The sequence below is a fragment of the Acartia tonsa genome, chromosome 4 (genome assembly GCF_053477335.1).
Source record: "Acartia tonsa isolate MP-2025a chromosome 4, ASM5347733v1, whole genome shotgun sequence".
Classification (NCBI taxonomy): Eukaryota; Metazoa; Arthropoda; class Copepoda; order Calanoida; family Acartiidae; genus Acartia; species Acartia tonsa.
The window spans coordinates 50895268-50915221 of NC_137263.1; the positions used below are offsets into that span (position 1 = coordinate 50895268).

A 19954-nucleotide genomic window follows, 5' to 3' on the forward strand; every position below is an offset into this window, starting at 1 on the left:
AGCTCCTATATGGCCTCTCTATCGCCCCTTAATAGCCACTTAATTTAATTATATAACATTGCCCCTACATAGCCTCTCCATCGCCCCTTAATAGCCCCTTACCTAAATTTATATAACAAAGCTCCTATATAGCCTCTCCATCGCCCCTTAATAGCCCCTTACCTTAATTATGTAACATAGCCCCTACATAGCCTCTCAATCGCCCCTTAATAGCCTCTTACCTTAATTTATATAACATAGCCCCTATATAGCCTCTCCATCGCCCCTTAATAGCCCCTTACCCTAATCTATATAACATAGCCCCTACAAAGCCTCTCCATCGCCCCTTAATAGCCCCTTACCTTAATCTATATAACAAAGCTCCTACATAGCCTCTCCATCACCCCATAATAGCCTCTTACCTTAATTATGTAACATAGCCCCTACATAGCCTCTCCATCGCCCCTAAATAGCCCCTTACCCTAATTTATATAACATAGCCCCTACATAGCCTCTCCATCGCCCCTTAATAGCTCCTTACCTTAATTTATATAACATAGCCCCTACATAGCCTCTCCATCGCCCCTTAATAGCCCCTTACCTTAATTTATATAGCATAGCCCCTACATAGCCTCTCCATCGCCCCTTAATAGCCTCTTACCTTAATTTATATAATCCTTACCTTAATATATATAACATAGCCCCTACATAGCCTCTCCATCGCCCCTAAATAGCCCCTTACCCTAATTTATATAACATAGCCCCTACATAGCCTCTCCATCGCCCCTTAATAGCCCCTTACCTTAATTTATATAACATAGCCTCTACATAGCCTCTCCATCGCCCCTTAATAGCCCCTTACCTTAATTTATATAACATAGCCCTACATAGCCTCTCCATCGCCCCTTAATAGCCCCTTACCTTAATTTATATAGCATAGCCCCTACATAGCCTCTCCATCGCCCCTTAATAGCCTCTTACCTTAATTTATATAATCCTTACCTTAATATATATAACATAGCCCCTACATAGCCTCTCCATCGCCCCTGAATAGCCCCTTACCCTAATTTATATAACATAGCCCCTACATAGCCTCTCCATCGCCCCTTAATAGCTCCTTACCTTAATTTATATAACATAGCCCCTACATAGCCTCTCCATCGCCCCTTAATAGCCCCTTACCTTAATTTATATAACATAGCCTCTACATAGCCTCTCCATCGCCCCTTAATAGCCCCTTACCTTAATTATGTAACATAGCCCCTACATAGCCTCTCCATCGCCCCTTAATATCCCCTTACCTTAATTATATAACATAGCTCCTACATAGCCTCCCCATCGCCCCTTAATAGCCCCTTACCCGATTTTATATAACATAGCCCCTAAATAGCCTCTTCATCGCCCCTTAATAGCCCCTTACCTTAATTTATATAACATAGCCCCTACATAGCCTCTCCATCGCCCCTTAATAGTCCTTTACCTTAATTTATATAAAATAGCCCCTATATAGCCTCTCTATCGCCCCTTAATAGCCAATTTATATAACATAGCCGCTACATAGCCTCTCCATCGCCCCTTAATAGCTCCTTACCTTAATTTATATAACATAGCCTCTCCATCGCCCCTTAATAGCCCTCCATCGCCACTTAAAAGCCCCTTACCTTAATTTATATAACATAGCCTCTACATAGCCTCTCCATCGCCCCTTAATAGCCCCTTATATCCTCCTTCAAAACAGTTATACACCTTCCCAGGATCTATTGGAAGCTACCCTATAAAGGAGAACCATATTGGTTCTGCAGTTAGCGATCTTCTTTGATACATACAGACAATGATCCTGTTACTTTTTATAAGGATTAAAAATAAAATGGCCTAAAGCCATCTCATTACCCATAGGAAGCTTCACTGTAAAGGAGAACCATGTCGGTTTAGTGGTTAGCAAGGTACAGACAGACATACATACAGACAAAGATCCTGTTACTTTATTATAAGGATTAAAATAAAATAGTTATTAACCTCCCCAGGACCTATGAGAAGCTACCCTATTAAGGAGAACGATCTCAGGACCTATAGGAATCTTCACTGTAAAGGAGAACCATATTGGTTCATCGGTTAGCAAGATCCTTCGGTACAGACAGACATTCATACATACAGACAAAGATTCTGTTAATTTATTTTAAGAAATACAGATAAAATTGTTATAAACCTTTCCAGGCCTAAAACCATCTCAGGACCTAATTTCTGCCGTTGACAACTCGAGTTAAGTTACTATATTATTTTTACAATGTTTAACTTATCTGTTATTATTGGCTGACGAAAAGTTTGGGCAAAAAAAAAATTTATTCTTCAATGAAATATCTCTCCAGTATAATTTTGCCAAGTGCTAATTTATTAAGAATAAAGTTTGCCACAAATTTACCAAAAAATCTCATTGTCATTTCGCCAGGGAGGATTAGGATAGTTCCCAAAGTGTTATAAGTTGGCTTATCCAAGAGTGCTGTCTAGTCTCCAAAGTTTTATAATACCGTTTTCTTATTCGTTAGATTAACAACCTTGGGGACTTTTTATTGTTTTGTGATTGTTTAGTTCATTAAGTTGAGTGTCTAAATGTTTCAACCACTAATTCTAAACTAAAGAAGGGGTAATTTTGTGAATCATCAATGGGAATAATTAATATATAAACATACATATATATACAGTGTTTTTTTTTATGAGAGCATTTTTGAAAGCAATTTTACCCTACTTATAGTTATCAGAATTTAATGATTAATGGCTTATTCTCTTCGTTTTTTATAACCATTAACAGAAAAGCAAAAAAATATTTCAGTTTTTATTTAAAAAGTACAGTAAATTCAAAATTTCAAAACATGGGTGTCAACATCTAAAATAGTTATTTCTCGCATCGTATTATAAACGGCTTTCCGCGGATATAGAAAGTACAATTATGAGATTAAAACTAGTTTTTTTAGCCCCGAGGTGCAGAAGGCACCGGCTAAAAAAACTGGGTTTAATCTTATGATTGTACATATCTATATTCGTAGAAAGCTGGATATAATACGATGCTAGACATAGTTTTTTCGTATGGATGAGAACCGGTTCCTATCCACCGGATTCAAATGAATACGAGAAATGGTTTTAGCGCATTTTTCTTATGCTCAAATCTTCTACCCTTTCCAAGAATGGAGGGAGTACATTGGGGGGCCAGTATTCCCTCCCTGGTTGAGATATGGCCTTCAAATTTCAAAATGTTCTAGTACATGTCACAAGTAGTATCTATATAAATTTTTAGCTCAATATCTCAACTTTGAAGCGTTTTGCAGCCATTCTTGCAAAGGTAGATTATAAGAAAAATGCACTAAAACCATTTTTAGATGTTGACACCTAAGTTTTAAATTTTTTAATTTACTGTACTTTTTGAATAAAAACTGAAATATTTTTTGCTTTTCTATTAAAGGTTATAAAAAAGAAGAGAATAAGCCATTAATCATTAAATTCTAATAACTATAAGTAAGGTAAAATTGCTTTCAAAAAAGTTCTCATAAAAAAACACACTGTATATATGTATATATATCATTTTATCGACAATCGTCTTATCCCTGTAGATCTCTGATTATCAGAGCATTTTTGAAATATTTGCTGCTTATTTTTTGGCTGCCTTTGGCAAAATAATTTTTTTTCATAAAAAATGTATACAAAATTATCGTATTAATTTGGTAAATATATCATTGCACTTGAATTATTTTTAAGTCACTAACGGCTAATCCCATAGATGACCCTAGGAGTACTTTAATGAATAGATGTGGTGGAGAGGGGGGGGAGGGGGAAGGTTAAGAATTTAAGGGAAGTGATACCTTCCGGGGGCTGAAAGTGTTAGTCCCCTCCCCAAAATGAAAACTTTTCCTGCGAGTAAAATAAGCTTCAATGTAAAGGAGAAGCATATCGGTTCAGTTGATACTGATAAACATCCTGTTACTTTAATGTAAATATTAGTTTAAGGATAGTCTGTATAATCTCAGGGATAAAGGAAACATTAGGCAATTTTTACAATAGTCTCCAAAGTTTTATAATGAAGTTTTCTTATTCGTTGGCTCAAAACTTTGGGGACTTTTGTCATATTTTGGTTGTAGTGTTGCAATTTTGTGTATCGTTATTAGGGACGGATAAAAATTTATCGGCCATTGTCTTATTCCTTTAGATCCTTGGTATAATCAACTGAATAACAGTTCCAACAACAAAAATTAAGATATTGCTTCGCTTTTTATGGACAAATATCCTGTTATTTTATTATAAGGAAAAAAAATAAACTATCTTAAAATCATCTCAGTACTCAGCGGTTAGCAAGATCCTATGGTATAGACAGACAGACATACATCATATCGGTTTAGCAGCAAACGAGATCCTTTGCTACAGACAAAAAAAAACTTTGTATATCGACTAGCGGCTACGCCCCCAGCATCTATTGGCTCTGTATTCAAAGGGGAATGAATAAAAGCCTAAAGCCTTCCCAGGACTTAAAATAGAATAGCCTAAAACCATCCCTCGACTTAAAATAAAATAGCCTAAAGCCATTACAAGACAAATATTAAGCTTACCTGAAATAGAAAGCCCAATCTGTTTAGTAGTTATTGAGATCTTAAGTTTCAGAACAGAAAGCCTTACTAACGTGGACAAACACAGGATATTTCGGACAAATGTCGGAGTGGACATTATATAAGTAAAACGCAGAAGTGTCTATAATATCTTAAAAATTAGGTTTCAACAACATTTGTTTAGTTATTTCTACACAGGTTAGGTTAGGTTAAGATATAAATATACAAATAAGCCCCCTGCAGGGGTTAGGCATATAAAAAAACCTATTTGACAGTTGTAAACAATGTGAGAAAAAAATATGTTTTAGTTTAATGAAATGTTCTATCTGTTTCAAACCTTTGCCTTTCGATAGAACTTACCTACTTTGGAAAACTGTTAGACTGATTTTAAAATTTCAGTCTGTGAGAAAAGATATTCAAGATTTTTTTTTGTTTTGAAAGATTTTTATCTTATAAATAAAATAAAAGACACTCCTGCGTTTTACATAAGCAATGTCCACTCCGACGATTGTCCCATTCCTAGGTTTGTCCACTCCAACGTTTGTTTATGTTTTACTACTTTATATAATAGGATAATATGTATTCTTCTTTTATATTTCTCTTTTCTTATTCACTTGCAGCTGCGCTCTTTTTAATGTAAGGAGGCAGAAAAATAGCCTAAACCAATTAGGGGCTTAAATCTGAAAATGAAAAAGCAAAAAACCATCCCATGACCTATGTGAAGCTTCCCTTAAATGGAGAATTTAGTCAGTTTATGAAATTTTTAAGCTTCAGACCAAAAAAAATACTTTTTTTGTTAAAAGAGAGACTTTTCTACAATTAGGGCTAGTCCTTTCGTCATTGCTCTTCTCATTAAGTTAAGCATGTGGTTTTCTCTGCTATTGTTAAAGATAGACTGTTGAGATTTTTAGTGAATATTCCCATGACATATGTATATCCAGTCTATAAATTATTTTGTCTGTCTCTCAATTATGCTTCAAAAGACTTAGGTTTCGTGATAATCTTTGAGTAATAGCATATTCTCTTAAAGTCTGCTCTATAACTTACTTTGTCTGTTTGTCCATTATATGATCCTTATTCAATATTCTATTTAACTAAAAAATTTCATTCTCTTAGTTTATTTTTTTTCTTTATTTCATTATGTTATTATATTATTTATATTTATTTTATTAATTCATTATATTTTCATTATAATTTTCCTTTTTAAATGCGAAACTTTTCTATAGTAAGGATTGGTTTGTCCGTACGTCCAAACGGTTAGACGACATTTTCTTTAATTTAGACATGTTATAAATATCCTATCGATTTCAAACTTTGCAGAATGTCCCATTCATCTGGGTTTTGGAGTAATGTTTCTTAGGACAACAAGGTTTAGTATTATAATCAAATACTAAAAATAAAATTATGCCCTTTTACTATATTCTATACTAGCAGATTCGCCCCTAGCCTCAGGGGCTTTGCCCCAAGAGGTGATAAAATTTTTTTTTGGCGAAATTCGTAATAGGACCAAGAAAATCTTCAGCAAAAAAAAAAATGGGGGGGGATTTTTTTGTTTTTGGGGGGGTTGGGGGTATCCCACCCCCCAAGAATATAGCCTAAAACCACCACAGGACCAGTAGGTATATTCCCTGAATAGTAGAATATAATCGGTCCAGTGGTTACCGAGATCTTAAGGGACTGACAGACGGACAGACAGACGGACAGACAGACGGACAGACAGACGGACAGACAGACAGACGGATGGACAGACATCATTCTACTTTGTATTATAGATTTACGCTAATTTTAACAAAATTTATGTTTGACCTCCTGATTTTAGAGCTTTGCTTTTGTGAATGTTGTTATCCTTGTTATCTTGCTTTTTTTTCCTTTTTCATAACCTATTATATAAAGTAGTAATCTTTTTTTTGTCTGTAGAAAAGCTAACCGCTGAACCTATATGGTTCTCCTTTACAGTGAAGCTTCTTTTAAGTTCATAGAGGGTTTATAATTATTTCGAGGGAGGGTATCTCCACCCTCCCAGAAAATTCACCCCAAGAAAAATATTACCCCATCCCCTCAAAAAATCTTTTTAACTTTTTAAAAGCAAAGCTTTTCTATATTAAGGATCAGTCCGTACGTCCGTAACGGTTAGCTATTTTCGTTAATTTAGGCATGTGATTCCTGTAGTAGAAAGGTACGATTTAGAAAGTCTATAATCATTATCAGAATATCCATACGTCCATTTTAAGCATACTAATTATTAACTTACAACAAATTTTTATGTATCAAAATTATCCGATTAATCTGATTTCTGGGATACTGATTCCTAGGACAACAAAATAGAATGTTATAAGCGAATCATATCTATAATCAAGTCCAAAAAATGTGAGTACGTCCTTAAGCATTTTCCTGCATGTTAGCAATTTCTCAATAAATTTACTTACAATTTTGTTTCGAATTTTAAATTTATGTTCTGACTATTCAGTTCTGACACTCTACATTATTAATGTTCATTAAAGGACGCCTGCAAGAAATAACACGCTTTAACTGCTAAAAGACTGCCACAAGAAGACCCAATACCCCAAATTATAAGCCTTCAGCTTCAACAAAAAAGTTCTAGGCATTTCAAAATAGCATTTTATGTACAATGGAATTTTTGAAAGATTTCCAATGCTCATAAAAGAAAAAACAATATTAAATTACGTTGCCTAGACATAAAATTATAACCTTATCTTTGTCAGAAACTTAGATTGCCTGTAACTGATTACATTTTTACAATAAAAACACCACATTTCATAGTCAAAATCTATGAAAAAAAATCGATTTAAATTGCATTTTTAAACGAAAATCATAGCGGAAACAAAGGGGTAAACTAATACAAGCTTAGCTGTGATTGGTTGTTAAGCTGATTCAGCCTTCTGATTGGCTACAGTACATTCGGTACAACGCAAGTAAAACTTATTTTTTTTTAATGATTTTGACTATAAAAATGGGTATTTTTATTGTAAAAATATAATTAGTTACTGGAAACCTAAATTTATGACAAAAATAAGCTTATAATTTTGTTTCTAGGCCACGTAGTTTAATTTTAAAGTTTTCAACATGAGCATTGCAATTCTTTCAAAATTTCCATTGTACATAAAATGTCATTTTAAAATGCCTAGAACTTTTTTGTTATAGAAGCTGAAGGCTTCAAATTTGGGGTATTTGGTCTACTTGTGGCAGTCTTTCAGCAGTTAAAGCGTGGTATTTCTTGCAGGCTTCCTTTAAACTTTTTTCTACCGTTTCAGAGCTTTGCTTTTATAAATGTTGTCATCCTTGTCATCCTTTTAAAACTTAAATTTAAAACTGTAGAGGGTCACATTCCTTCCTTACCTTAATGCCCTACCTTCTATAATGAAGGGGCAATACAATTACAGAGGCTGTACAGGAGCCATAAAGGGCCTATGTTATATAAATTAAGGTAAGAGGCGATGAAGAGGCTATGAAGGGGCTATGTTATATAAATTAAGGTAAGAGGCTATTAAGGGGCGATGGAGAGGCTATGTAGGGGCTATGTTATATAATTAAGGTAAGGGGCTATTAAGGGGCGATGGAGATGCTTTGTAGGGCCTATGTTATATAAATTAAGGTAAGAGGCTATTAAGGGGCGATGGAGAGGCTATGTAGGGGCTATGTTATATAAATTAGGGTAAGGGGCTATTTAGGGGCGATGGAGAGGCTATGTAGGGGCTATGTTATATAAAATCGGGTAAGGGGCTATTAAGGGGCGATGGAGAGGCTATGTAGGGGCTATGCTATATAAATTAAGGTAAGGGGCTATTAAGGGGCGATGGAGAGGCTATGTAGGGGCTATGTTACATAATTAAGGTAAGGGGCTATTAAGGGGCGATGGAGAGGCTATGTAGAGGCTATGTTATATAAATTAAGGTAAGGGGCTATTAAGGGGCGATGGAGAGGCTATGTAGGGGCTATGTTATATAAATTAAGGTAAGGAGCTATTAAGGGGCGATGGAGAGGCTATGTAGGGGCTATGTTATATAAATTAGGGTAAGGGGCTATTCAGGGGCGATGGAGAGGCTATGTAGGGGCTATGTTATATATATTAAGGTAAGGATTATATAAATTAAGGTAAGAGGCTATTAAGGGGCGATGGAGAGGCTATGTAGGGGCTATGCTATATAAATTAAGGTAAGGGGCTATTAAGGGGCGATGGAGAGGCTATGTAGGGGCTATGTTATATATATTAAGGTAAGGATTATATAAATTAAGGTAAGAGGCTATTAAGGGGCGATGGAGAGGCTATGTAGGGGCTATGCTATATAAATTAAGGTAAGGGGCTATTAAGGGGCGATGGAGAGGCTATGTAGGGCTATGTTATATAAATTAAGGTAAGGGGCTATTAAGGGGCGATGGAGAGGCTATGTAGGGGCTATGTTATATAAATTAAGGTAAGGAGCTATTAAGGGGCGATGGAGAGGCTATGTAGGGGCTATGTTATATAAATTAGGGTAAGGGGCTATTTAGGGGCGATGGAGAGGCTATGTAGGGGCTATGTTACATAATTAAGGTAAGAGGCTATTATGGGGCGATGGAGAGGCTATGTAGGAGCTTTGTTATATAGATTAAGGTAAGGGGCTATTAAGGGGCGATGGAGAGGCTTTGTAGGGGCTATGTTATATAGATTAGGGTAAGGGGCTATTAAGGGGCGATGGAGAGGCTATATAGGGGCTATGTTATATAAATTAAGGTAAGAGGCTATTAAGGGGCGATTGAGAGGCTATGTAGGGGCTATGTTACATAATTAAGGTAAGGGGCTATTAAGGGGCGATGGAGAGGCTATATAGGAGCTTTGTTATATAAATTTAGGTAAGGGGCTATTAAGGGGCGATGGAGAGGCTATGTAGGGGCAATGTTATATAATTAAATTAAGTGGCTATTAAGGGGCGATAGAGAGGCCATATAGGAGCTTTGTTATATAAATTAAGGTAAGGGGCTATTAAGGGGCGATGGAGGAGCGATGTAGGGGCCATCAAGTTGCAATGTAATATAAATTTGGAGAAGGAGCGATGAAGGGGCGATGTAGGAGCGATGAAGGAGCGATGGAGGAGCGATGGAGGAGCTATGTAGGAGCGATGTAGGGGCCATCAAGTTGCAATGTAATATAAATTTGGAGAAGGAGCGATGAAGGGGCGATGTAGGAGCAATGAAGGAGCGATGTAGGAGCGATGTAGGGGCCATCACAGTACAATTTAATATAAATTTGAAGAAGGAGCGATGAAGGGGCGATGTAGGAGCGATGGAGGGGCGATGTAGGGGCTATGTTATATAAATTAAGGTAAGGGGCGATGGAGAGGCTATGTAGGGGCTATGTTATATAAATTAAGGTAAGGGGCGATGGAGAGGCTATGTAGGGGCTATGTTATATAAATTAAGGTAATGGGCTTTTAAGGGGCGATGGAGAGGCTATGTAGGAGCTATGTTATATAAATTAAGGTAAGGGACTATTAAGGGGCAATGGAGAGGCTATGTAGGAGCTTTGTTATATAAATAAAGGTAAGGGGCTATTAGGGGCGATGGAGAGGCTATGTAGGGGCTTTGTTATATAAATTAAGATAAGGGGCTATTAAGGGGCGATGGAGAGGCTATGTAGGGGCTATGTTATAAAAATTAAGGTAAGGAGCTATTAAGGGGCGATGGAGAGGCTATGTAGGGGCTTTTTTATATAAATTAAGGTAAGGGGCTATTAAGGGGCGATGGGGCGATGGAGGAGCGATGGAGGAGAGATGTAGGGGCCATCAAAGTACAATGTAATATAAATTTGTGGAAGGAGCGATGAAGGGGCGATGTAGGAGCGATGGAGGAGCGATGGAGGAGCGATGTAGCAGCGATGTAGGGGCCATCAAGTTGCAATGTTATATAAATTTGGAGAAGGAGCGATGAAGGGGCGATGGAGGAGCGATGTAGGAGCGATGTAGGGGCCATCAAGTTGCAATGTAATATAAATTTGGAGAAGGGGCGATGTAGGAGCGATGAAGGAGCGATGTAGGAGCGATGTAGGGGCCATCACAGTACAATGTAATATAAATTTGGAGAAGGAGCGATGAAGGGGCGATGTAGGAGCGATGGAGGGGCGATGTAGGGGCCATCAAAGTACAATGTAATATAAATTTGAAGAAGGAGCGATGAAGGGGTGATGTAGGAGCGATGTAGGGGCCATCAAAGTACAATGTAATATAAATTTGGAGAAGGAGCGATGGAGGAGCGATGAAGGGGCGATGTAGGAGCGATGTAGGGGCCATCAAGGGACTAAGATATATATAATAGTGAAGGGGCCATGAAGAGGCGATATTTAATTAAATAGCCCCTTGGGATAAGAGGACATATCATCTCCTCTTTAGAAGGGGCGATAAAGGAGCGATAAAGGATCATTTAATCGCCTCTTAGGGCAAGGGGCTATTAAATCGCTCCTTTCAAGGAGTCATAACATCGCCTCTTGTTATAAGGGGCTATTAAATCGCTCCTTTCAAGGAGCCATTACATCGCCCCATGTCATAAGAGGCGATCAATTAAAATCATCGCCCCATATGGAGCGATGTCATGGAAAGGACTATACCCAATTTATGTACATAAGGTATAAAGGACATTTTTGAAAACATTCCGTTTTCCGGTAATTTCAGTTGACATAAACATCGAAAAATGTTAAAAAGAAAATATTTTTTAGCCTTTTGGTAAAATTCATACACTTTTGTCGTTACATAAAATGATAAGACAGAAAAATGCTTTTTTAGATACCAACATAAAATTAGACTTTTAGAAGTTAGAATTCGTGGATTTTCCATGACCGACATTTGGTGCCGCATTGCCTTCTATAAAATTGGCTGTCAACATGCGTCAAAGGCATTCGAATAAAACAATAGAAGGGGAAGGGGTTAAATAACTGTATGTCCCCTTCCCGAGGACCCTGTACCGACTTCACTTTTAATTGGATCCTTCAAAATCAACCAATAGCGTCAGGAATATTGACACAGCCAAGTCGTTACAAAAGAGAGGAAAGCAATTTGCTAGCCGACGGAAAAAGGTCCCCAACAGGGGGATCCAGGTAGTTGCCTGGTTATCTGTAATACAAAGTAGCTTCTTGTCCGTCCGTCTGTTTGTCCCTTGAGATCTCGGTAACCACTGAACCGATTGAATTCTATTCTTCAGGAAATATACTACTGATCCTGTGATGATTTTAGGCTATTTTCTTGGGGAATGGGACACCCACAACTCCCAAAAAAAACAAAAATCCACCCCCATTTCCCCCCCCCCCCCCCCCGAAAATTTCAAATCGTAGTGGGGGCATCTCCATTTTTTTAAATTTTTTTATTACCTCTTGGGGCAAAGCCCCTAAAGGCTAGGGGCGAAATCGCTAGTGCATCTATATCTTAAGATTTGTTTAGAAACCTAAGCTTCATAGAACACACTTAAAAACTTGAATACTAAGGTGTAGCAAAAATCAACATTCTTCAAGAGTAATTCGGTCCCTAATTCCCAGATTACGAAATGTCTACATAATTATCTCCTAACGTATCTTCTGACTACCTAGCGACTTGAAAAATAGTTTGAGTACTAAATACATAACTTTCTTAAGCAGACCAAAAATTGTCGAAAATGACAGCTGTATAAAAAGTACATGCTTTAAAAATAGAAAATTGATTTTCATCAAAATTTAGATCTTTTTGGCTTAAAAAAAGAATACTGTCCTTTCGTCTGCATTAAATATCCGTAGAATAATTTTCTAATACTTAAGGCCAAAAAATATTGCAAATCATAAGAGAAATGGCCAAGATACGCTACATTTCAATTATACGTTGCAAAGAAGGCGCCACTTGACAAAAAGCAGGGTAATGTAAAAACAAAGAGTTACACAAAGACAAACTTTTAGGAGACCATTGTTTTGAAGACCCTTAGGACTAGGGTTGGGCCGGATATCTGGCCATTTTCAATATCCTGCCGGTTACCGGATATTAAAACTATCCGAATACCAGATATCCGGCTGATTTACATTGCCGGATATCCGGCTGTATATCCGGTAGTTTGCCGGATATCGAGCCATTTTTAATATCCGGCATAACCCTACTTAGGACAATACAAACAACAAGAAGCCAATATATTTAAAAAGGAATACCCAGAAATTTCTACCTAAATAATGATTTAACAAAACCTAAAAAAGAAATGCCTACCTAATGCAGCTTCCCAGGCACCAAGTTTTACACTAGAGGCTATGGCGTCAGAAAATGTGTACTTGTCCAACAGGAATGTTTCAACATTTGGATTTAATAGTATAACACCCTGAAAAAAGAAAAATTAGGAAAGATGGACCATGGAAAGAAAACGAAGTAGCAAGTTTTGTCTTATTTTCATAGTAGCTTCCGATAGGTTATTTTAGGTAAATAATACATTATTGCCCTGCAGGGTTAGAAAATTTGCACCGCAGGGTTAGAGCACAGGGGCTGAAAATAGGAGTAAAGCAACTGTTAAAATACGATGAAACCCGCTACTTCGTTTTCTTACCATGATCAAGAAAGCTTTAAAGCATATAGTAGAACTGAAGAGGACTATGAACAAACGAGAGCAAGCCATTTAGCATTTTGCAGCGCACGTTGAAAAATAGGAAATAAAAGTTTCTATAATAAATCATAATAAAGTAACAGGATCTCTGTATGTGTGTACCGAAAAATCTCGCTAATCGTTGTACCGATATGGGTATCCTTTACAGTGTAGCATCTCTTGGTCCTGGGAAGGTTTTTGGGGAACCCCCACCCTCCCAAGTGAAATCGCCCCTAGAAAAAAAAATTAAGCGTTTGAAGATTATTCTTGTCTCGACTTTCATTTCAAGTTTCGTAGAAAAATGATCGGAAATGCGATGCTATACGTAATTTTTCAGTATAAGAACTGGTTCTAATCCAGCGGATATTAATCGGTTTCAAAGCTATGCTGGAAATATTCTTACCTTATCTATAGAGGGTTTCTGAATATTGTTTGAAAAGGTGAAATTCATTAATTCAGATTCTTCATAAATTAAATCTTCTTCATAGCTCTGTTTTATAAGTAAGTTTGATTTCTTTCTTTAAAACCTTGTGTTTAATTAAATAAATTTAAACTATATCTTTATTTAGATTTTAACAAGGATGACAACATCTATAAAAGCTAAGCCCTGAAACGGTAGGACAAACGAACATTAACACATGTAGAGTGTCAGAACTGATTAATCAGTCGAAATAAAATTGTAAGTAAATATGTTGAAAACTGATAAAATACAGGATAATGTTTATGGATATATTTACACGTTTAGTACTTGATTATAAAGATGCCTCGCTTATAACTTCGTACTTTGTTGTCCTATCAGTATTTCAATAACCAAAAAAATCGGATTATTATATCACATAAAAATTTGTTGTTAAAAAGTTAAAAATCAACATGTTTAAAATGGACGTACGGACATTCTGATAACGATTAGAGAATTGCTACACTTTCTAAATCGTACCTAACTACTACAGGAATCCCCATGCAAAGTTTGAAATCGATAGGACAATTCTAACATATACCTAACAAACGGAGGGACGAAAGTACCCTAATTATAGAAAATCTACGCTTTTAAAAATGCATTAATAGCAAATGTTTTCTAAAAATAATAACTAGAATGAAAACATATGTTAGTTCTAAAGTTCAATAAGGAAAAATAAAATAACAGGCATTTGTTTGTTAAAAATCCGCTGAAACTTTGATTCCTTCATTTTTACATGGCTTTAAGGGATGCCAAATAAGAACTTATTCAAGAAAGGCTCAGGGTTACACCAGTACTTTTACTTGTAATAGGTTCATTGAGTGCCATGTGATTTGTACGAATAATTCAGTTATCTAAAGAGATACGACAATGGCCGATAAATTGGTGTAAATAACCCAATGATAAATTATAAAATTACCCCTTCTATAGATTACAATTAGTGGTTGAACGTATGGGCACTTAATTCAATGAACCAATTAATCAAATTCAATAAAAGACCCCAAAGTTGTTAAACCAACGAATAAGAAAACGTTATTATAAAACTTTAAGGACTATTGTAATAACAGATCTATAGTAAAGATGTATACACAGATAACTACCTCCCTCACTTTTTCAATGACCTTTTTCGTCTGCTACTTGGCTGTGTTAATATCCCCGACCCCATTGGTGGATTTTCAATGACACAATTGAGAGTCGACACAAGGTTATTGTGATGGGGAGATACGGTTATTTAACCTTTCTCCTTCTAGTGTTAAACTCTAATATTGTAATAAACAGCCCAATGTCCCCTCCCTCCTGATGAGTACCTTATTGCTTTTAAATTTTTTAAAAAATCAAATGTCTTTCCTGTACAGAATATTTCTTGACAAACTTGAGAACACTGTTTCTCTCTAGCTCCGGCACATTCCAAAATATTACATTTCCATCTTTAAAGAAAAATATTTCCTAAAAATACAATTAATGCTTTTTTAGATAGTTTTGATTTAATTCATAAAAATTTCTATTATTTTATTACTGAAGTAAATTAAAAATTGTTGTATGTTTAATTGGGTCTAAATGTTTTATCCACTACTACCAGCTGTTGCAATGAAATTGCATGATAAAAAATAATTCATTGTGTAAAATATTTTGTCTATGGTTATTTATTTTCCGATACATAAAAATATTTTGTCTATGGAGCCGTCTGCTAGCGGTTAGATTCATAATCAGCTGATAACTAGTTTTGCCGTATATTTCCCGGCAAACTTCAAATCTTGTCGTATATGCGTTAACATCTGTATTGTATAATTGTTACATTTTATTAATAAGTATTAAAGTTAATAGTTATTTTTTGTTTAGATTATTAATAAAATGTAAGCACTCCGTGCATAAGAATATGACAAAGTTGGGTAGCTCATTTGTTTAAATTATGAAATAAAGAGCTATAAATACTAGTGATTTTAGTCATTTAATTTATTGCAGACCGTAGCTTACGATTTAATTTCTCTTAAAAGTGATTAATTATAATAAAAGAATTCCTTCAAGAATATCTTTTACAGTGCTTACATAATTAATAAATAATCGTGACAGTTGGTTACCCTAAAGTTACGTTATATTTGTGTAAACAAAAATCCGATTTGACGTGATTTTTTTGCCATTAGTGAACAAAAGCGTAATTTTTTCCCGCGATTATTAAAATTTTACCTAAGTTTAGTAATTTTTAATAAAAACTTTTAAATTTAAGTACATTGTCAACGTTAGCTCAACTTAATTTGTGATTACTGAATTCAAAATATAAACAATAAACTTTTCAAAAATAAACATTACCCTAGTAATCTCTATCCTTTCATTCAGCAATAATTTTGTCTGATTTCTGAGATAAAAGTTTGCTATACTTATAAAACTTGTCGGGATTGCCTATCTGGTACTGCCACCATAGTTTATGAATAGCAGCAATATATTTTGATTTACTAACCCAATCCTGTGAGTTACTTGGGATCAAACATAGTTTATTTCTAATCTGGGGTAATACAACCTTACCTGATTGAAATAAAAAATTTAACTTCTACTCTGGGTTTATATTTTATAAACTGAATGGAAGATGTCACAAGACAGGATTTATTATAATCAATTGTGAATTTAGTTACTTTATTATGAAATAAAGTATAATTTAATTTGGTTTGCCTGCTTATTTTTTTATTTTTTTTGCTGATTCATCATTAATTAGAAATGAGTGACAGTGAGAATGAGAGTGATGCACATCATAATGATCCACCAACATTTGATCCAGATGATATTGGTACTCCAACATCTACATCTTCACAGATGCCTAATGATCAAACTGTGTTAAAAAAGAAACCATTTAGCAGGGAATTGCAGGGATTAGGTAGCCTTGGTGACTCAAAAAGACCAACTAACCTATGGCAGAAATTGAGTGAATTACAAACCAAGGCACGAATTAATCCGACATCATCAACACCTCGTGTATCTCCTATTATGGAAAATTTAGGTACTCCAGATGTGAATCAGGTTAATGAAAGTGATGAATATGCATATACACCACTCCGTGAAAGTGCAGGTACTATGCTTTCTCAACAACCAGCCCAACAAGATGTTATGTCAGATGCCCAAGCAATTGAAGCCTTAAATAGATTGGAAAAGGATATAGAACAAATGCAACATCTTCATGGTGATGATCCTCAAGATCTTAAAGCAGCAAATCATCAATACAAGGATTTGCTAATTAAATTAAATCAGATTAGACTTGTTGCAACAGCAAAAGAGTCGGATGAATTAATTTCTAGATGTTCAAGAATTGGAGTTCGCCTAGAGTCTTTCAAGATCAAATGGTGCATTCAAAGTAATAACAATAGCTTAAGCTCTGGAATGTTCCATGGATTTACATCCATTGATATAGAAAAAGCTGCTGCTAACATTCCAACAGCCAATAATAATTTAAGGCAAATCACAGAATTGAAGGGAAAGATCAAATCCTTAGAATACCTAGCATCAAGTGTCAATAACATCAAAGCTAAGTTACCTGAAATTGAAGCTCAAATCCAAGCAAATGTAGTAAGTCCTCTCATAATGCAAAGGATTGAAAATCTTGAGGCAAAAATTTCAATCCCTCAAGACACCAATGATTCAGTCAAACTACTATCCAATAAAGTATCCAGTATTGAAGCAAGCCTTACTACCCTAAATGATACTGTCAATTCTCAAATAGGTTCGTGTGTTAAATCTGCTTCTTGTCAAAGAGACATGGCCAAAGAATTTGCAGCATTTCAAATGTCTGTTCGAAATGATATTGATGACCTCCAACGCACCATTGAGTCATTATTCTCTTCTGCTGACACACGAATTCAGGATGGTGGAGCTCCAAATTGTTTGGAAAATAATAATGTTGTAACTGGCATTGCCCAGATACCTTCTCATAATGATAACATGGCAGGGAACCCTAAAGTACCAGATAATGGTTATGTTGACAATTGGCTTCAGAAACAATCAAATCAAAGAGCACCCATTATAAATGACAGACGTCAAAGTGTGCCATCTGAAAATTCTGAAGACAATTTAGAAAGCGTAGTGTCTACCTCCCTGGATGTGTATGGAAAGAGTTTAAAAAGACAAATGAAGGCTCTGGGGAACTTATTAGTTCCTGAGCCATCTAATGATCTAGATAAAGCTACAATTGTTGATGTTTTTAAAAATCAAATTCCCACCGTAGATTTGGAACGTCGTGATCTTCAAAAATCTTTGAGAGACTATTTTAGAAAGGGAAATATCAATGTCTTACTTTGTGAACAGGTTGAAAACTGCCTGGAGAAAGCTGATAATTGGTCTTCATCAATGCGCAAAGTTTATCTAGATAAAGGCTGTCATAAAAAATCTCAAACTCATAAACTTTATGACACTTTGCCAAAATTCACATCTACAAGTGAGATTGACATATTTGAATTTTTACGCAGGTTTGAAAATCTTACTAGTGATTATGAAATCTCTATTGAAAAGGCAGAACTATTTTACTCTAGATATTTGTCATCTGCTATTCAAGATGAAGTTGTGAAAGTTAGAGAAGATTATGAAAAAATGAAAGAGCTGTTACTTCTTCGTTATGGAGACTTGGAAACAATAACTTCCAGTATCTTGTCAGCAGTATCAAAAGAAAGAATTCCAACTGATAATTCAGATCTTGGAGCCAACCTATCATATTTCAGGAAATTGCACTCTGCATTGGAGAGAGTTGATAAACTTGTTAATATTCCTGATGTATCTAAACAAGAAGTGGAAGATTTTATATATGGTCATGAATTCCTGAAAAGAATACTTCAACTTGTTCCTGTGTTTATTATGGACACGTTTGTTCAAGCAATGAGAGACTTAAACCAAGGAATTACAAGAATAAGAGGCAAAACTGCTTTTAAAACGATCTTATGTTGCATCAGCACTGCTTATGAGAAGTATGATTCCATGGCTAGAAATACAGATTTTTTCAATACACAATTATCTAAATCAAAGAAAGATAAACAAAGAACACATGCTGTTAAGCAAGTTAATCATATTGAAACTACAGGAGATGAATCTTGTCAATCTGATGACGAAAAAAGTATTGATGAATCAAATTCTGATACTGCTAAGAACGTACACTTCCAATTGAAGAGTAAGAAAGCAAAGCCATGTTCTGAATTCAAATTTCCCTGTATTATCAAAGATCACAAACATGATATCTCTGGATGTGTTGAATTCTATCTACTGACCCCCAAGGAACGAGTGGAATATAGAAAAAACTTCAAATTTAAGTACTGTACACAGTGTTTACAGTCAAATGAGAACTGTTTTGGCAAAAAGTGTTCTAATTTGAAAACCATACCTAAGATTCTTCAATGTACTGAATGCAAGACTAGAATTAAGCATGATGCTAAGGGATATGCATATTCAATATTCTTCTGTTTCAATGAAAAACACACCAAACCATCAAATGCTGATATACTTAATGGACTTGAGGGATATGTCAAGGGCTTTAAAAGCAGCATGTTAAATGTACCGGTTAATTTAGCATGTCATTTACAAATCCTTGCTGGAATAAAGGATTCATCCAAATCGAAATCATTGTCAAGACCAGTATCTGACAGTGAACCTGCTCCTATATTTAATACTTCCACTGGCATGAAAGAAGATCCTCCTACTATTGATCTTATAAGTGAATGCAGTGAGGACTCCATAGGCGTAATGCAATTGTTGTCAATTGGAGGTAAACAGTTATTAACCCTTTTTGATCGGGGTGCCAATCAGCACCTGATTGATGGGGAAACTGCTGAAAACTTGAAGATTAAAGTTGTTAACCAAAATCAGGGTTCAATCGGAGTCATTAGTGGTAATAGAATCCTGACTGGTTATGGTATGTATGAGTTATACCTGGGGCCCACTGTAGAAGGAAAATATCACCAACTAACATGCCAAGGAATGAAAAGTATTACTGGGCCCTTCCCTAAATACAATTTAAGTGAACTCAATACTGAAACACGTGAATGTGCTGATCTTCATCCTGACACACCCTTGCCTCCATATGTTGGAGGTGATAGTATCAAACTATTGATAGGTTTAAAACATTCTGATTTGGAACCAATATGTGTGCTGAGCTTGCCAAACGGAATTGGATTGTATAAAAGCCCTTTCATGGATGTTTTTGGAAGTGTTTACTGTTTTGGTGGCCCACATAGAACATTTACAGACATTAATAAGAAATTAGGAGGAAATGTCAACCATTTTTATTCTTACTTTACTGAAGTGGTAAATCAATACAGGGGGTCTCCATATGCAGCCCTTAAATCAATATTTGACCCAGATTTGATTGATACTGGTCATGGAATTTACC

At 35.7% G+C, this 19954-nt stretch overlaps 1 protein-coding gene across 1 annotated transcript in view; it reads right to left on the bottom strand.

Annotated features, from left to right (window-relative positions):
• LOC145317650 (required for meiotic nuclear division protein 1 homolog) overlaps positions 1 to 19954 on the bottom strand; it is a 42966-nt gene that overhangs the window by 8954 nt on the left and 14058 nt on the right. Inside the window, exons 5-7 of the mRNA XM_080158807.1 lie at positions 14947 to 15045; positions 13546 to 13632; positions 12776 to 12884 (exon numbers count right to left, since the gene is read on the bottom strand). Of these exons, the coding sequence (XP_080014933.1) occupies positions 12776 to 12884; positions 13546 to 13632; positions 14947 to 15045 (295 nt within the window). The remainder of the gene's footprint in view (positions 1 to 12775; positions 12885 to 13545; positions 13633 to 14946; positions 15046 to 19954) is intronic.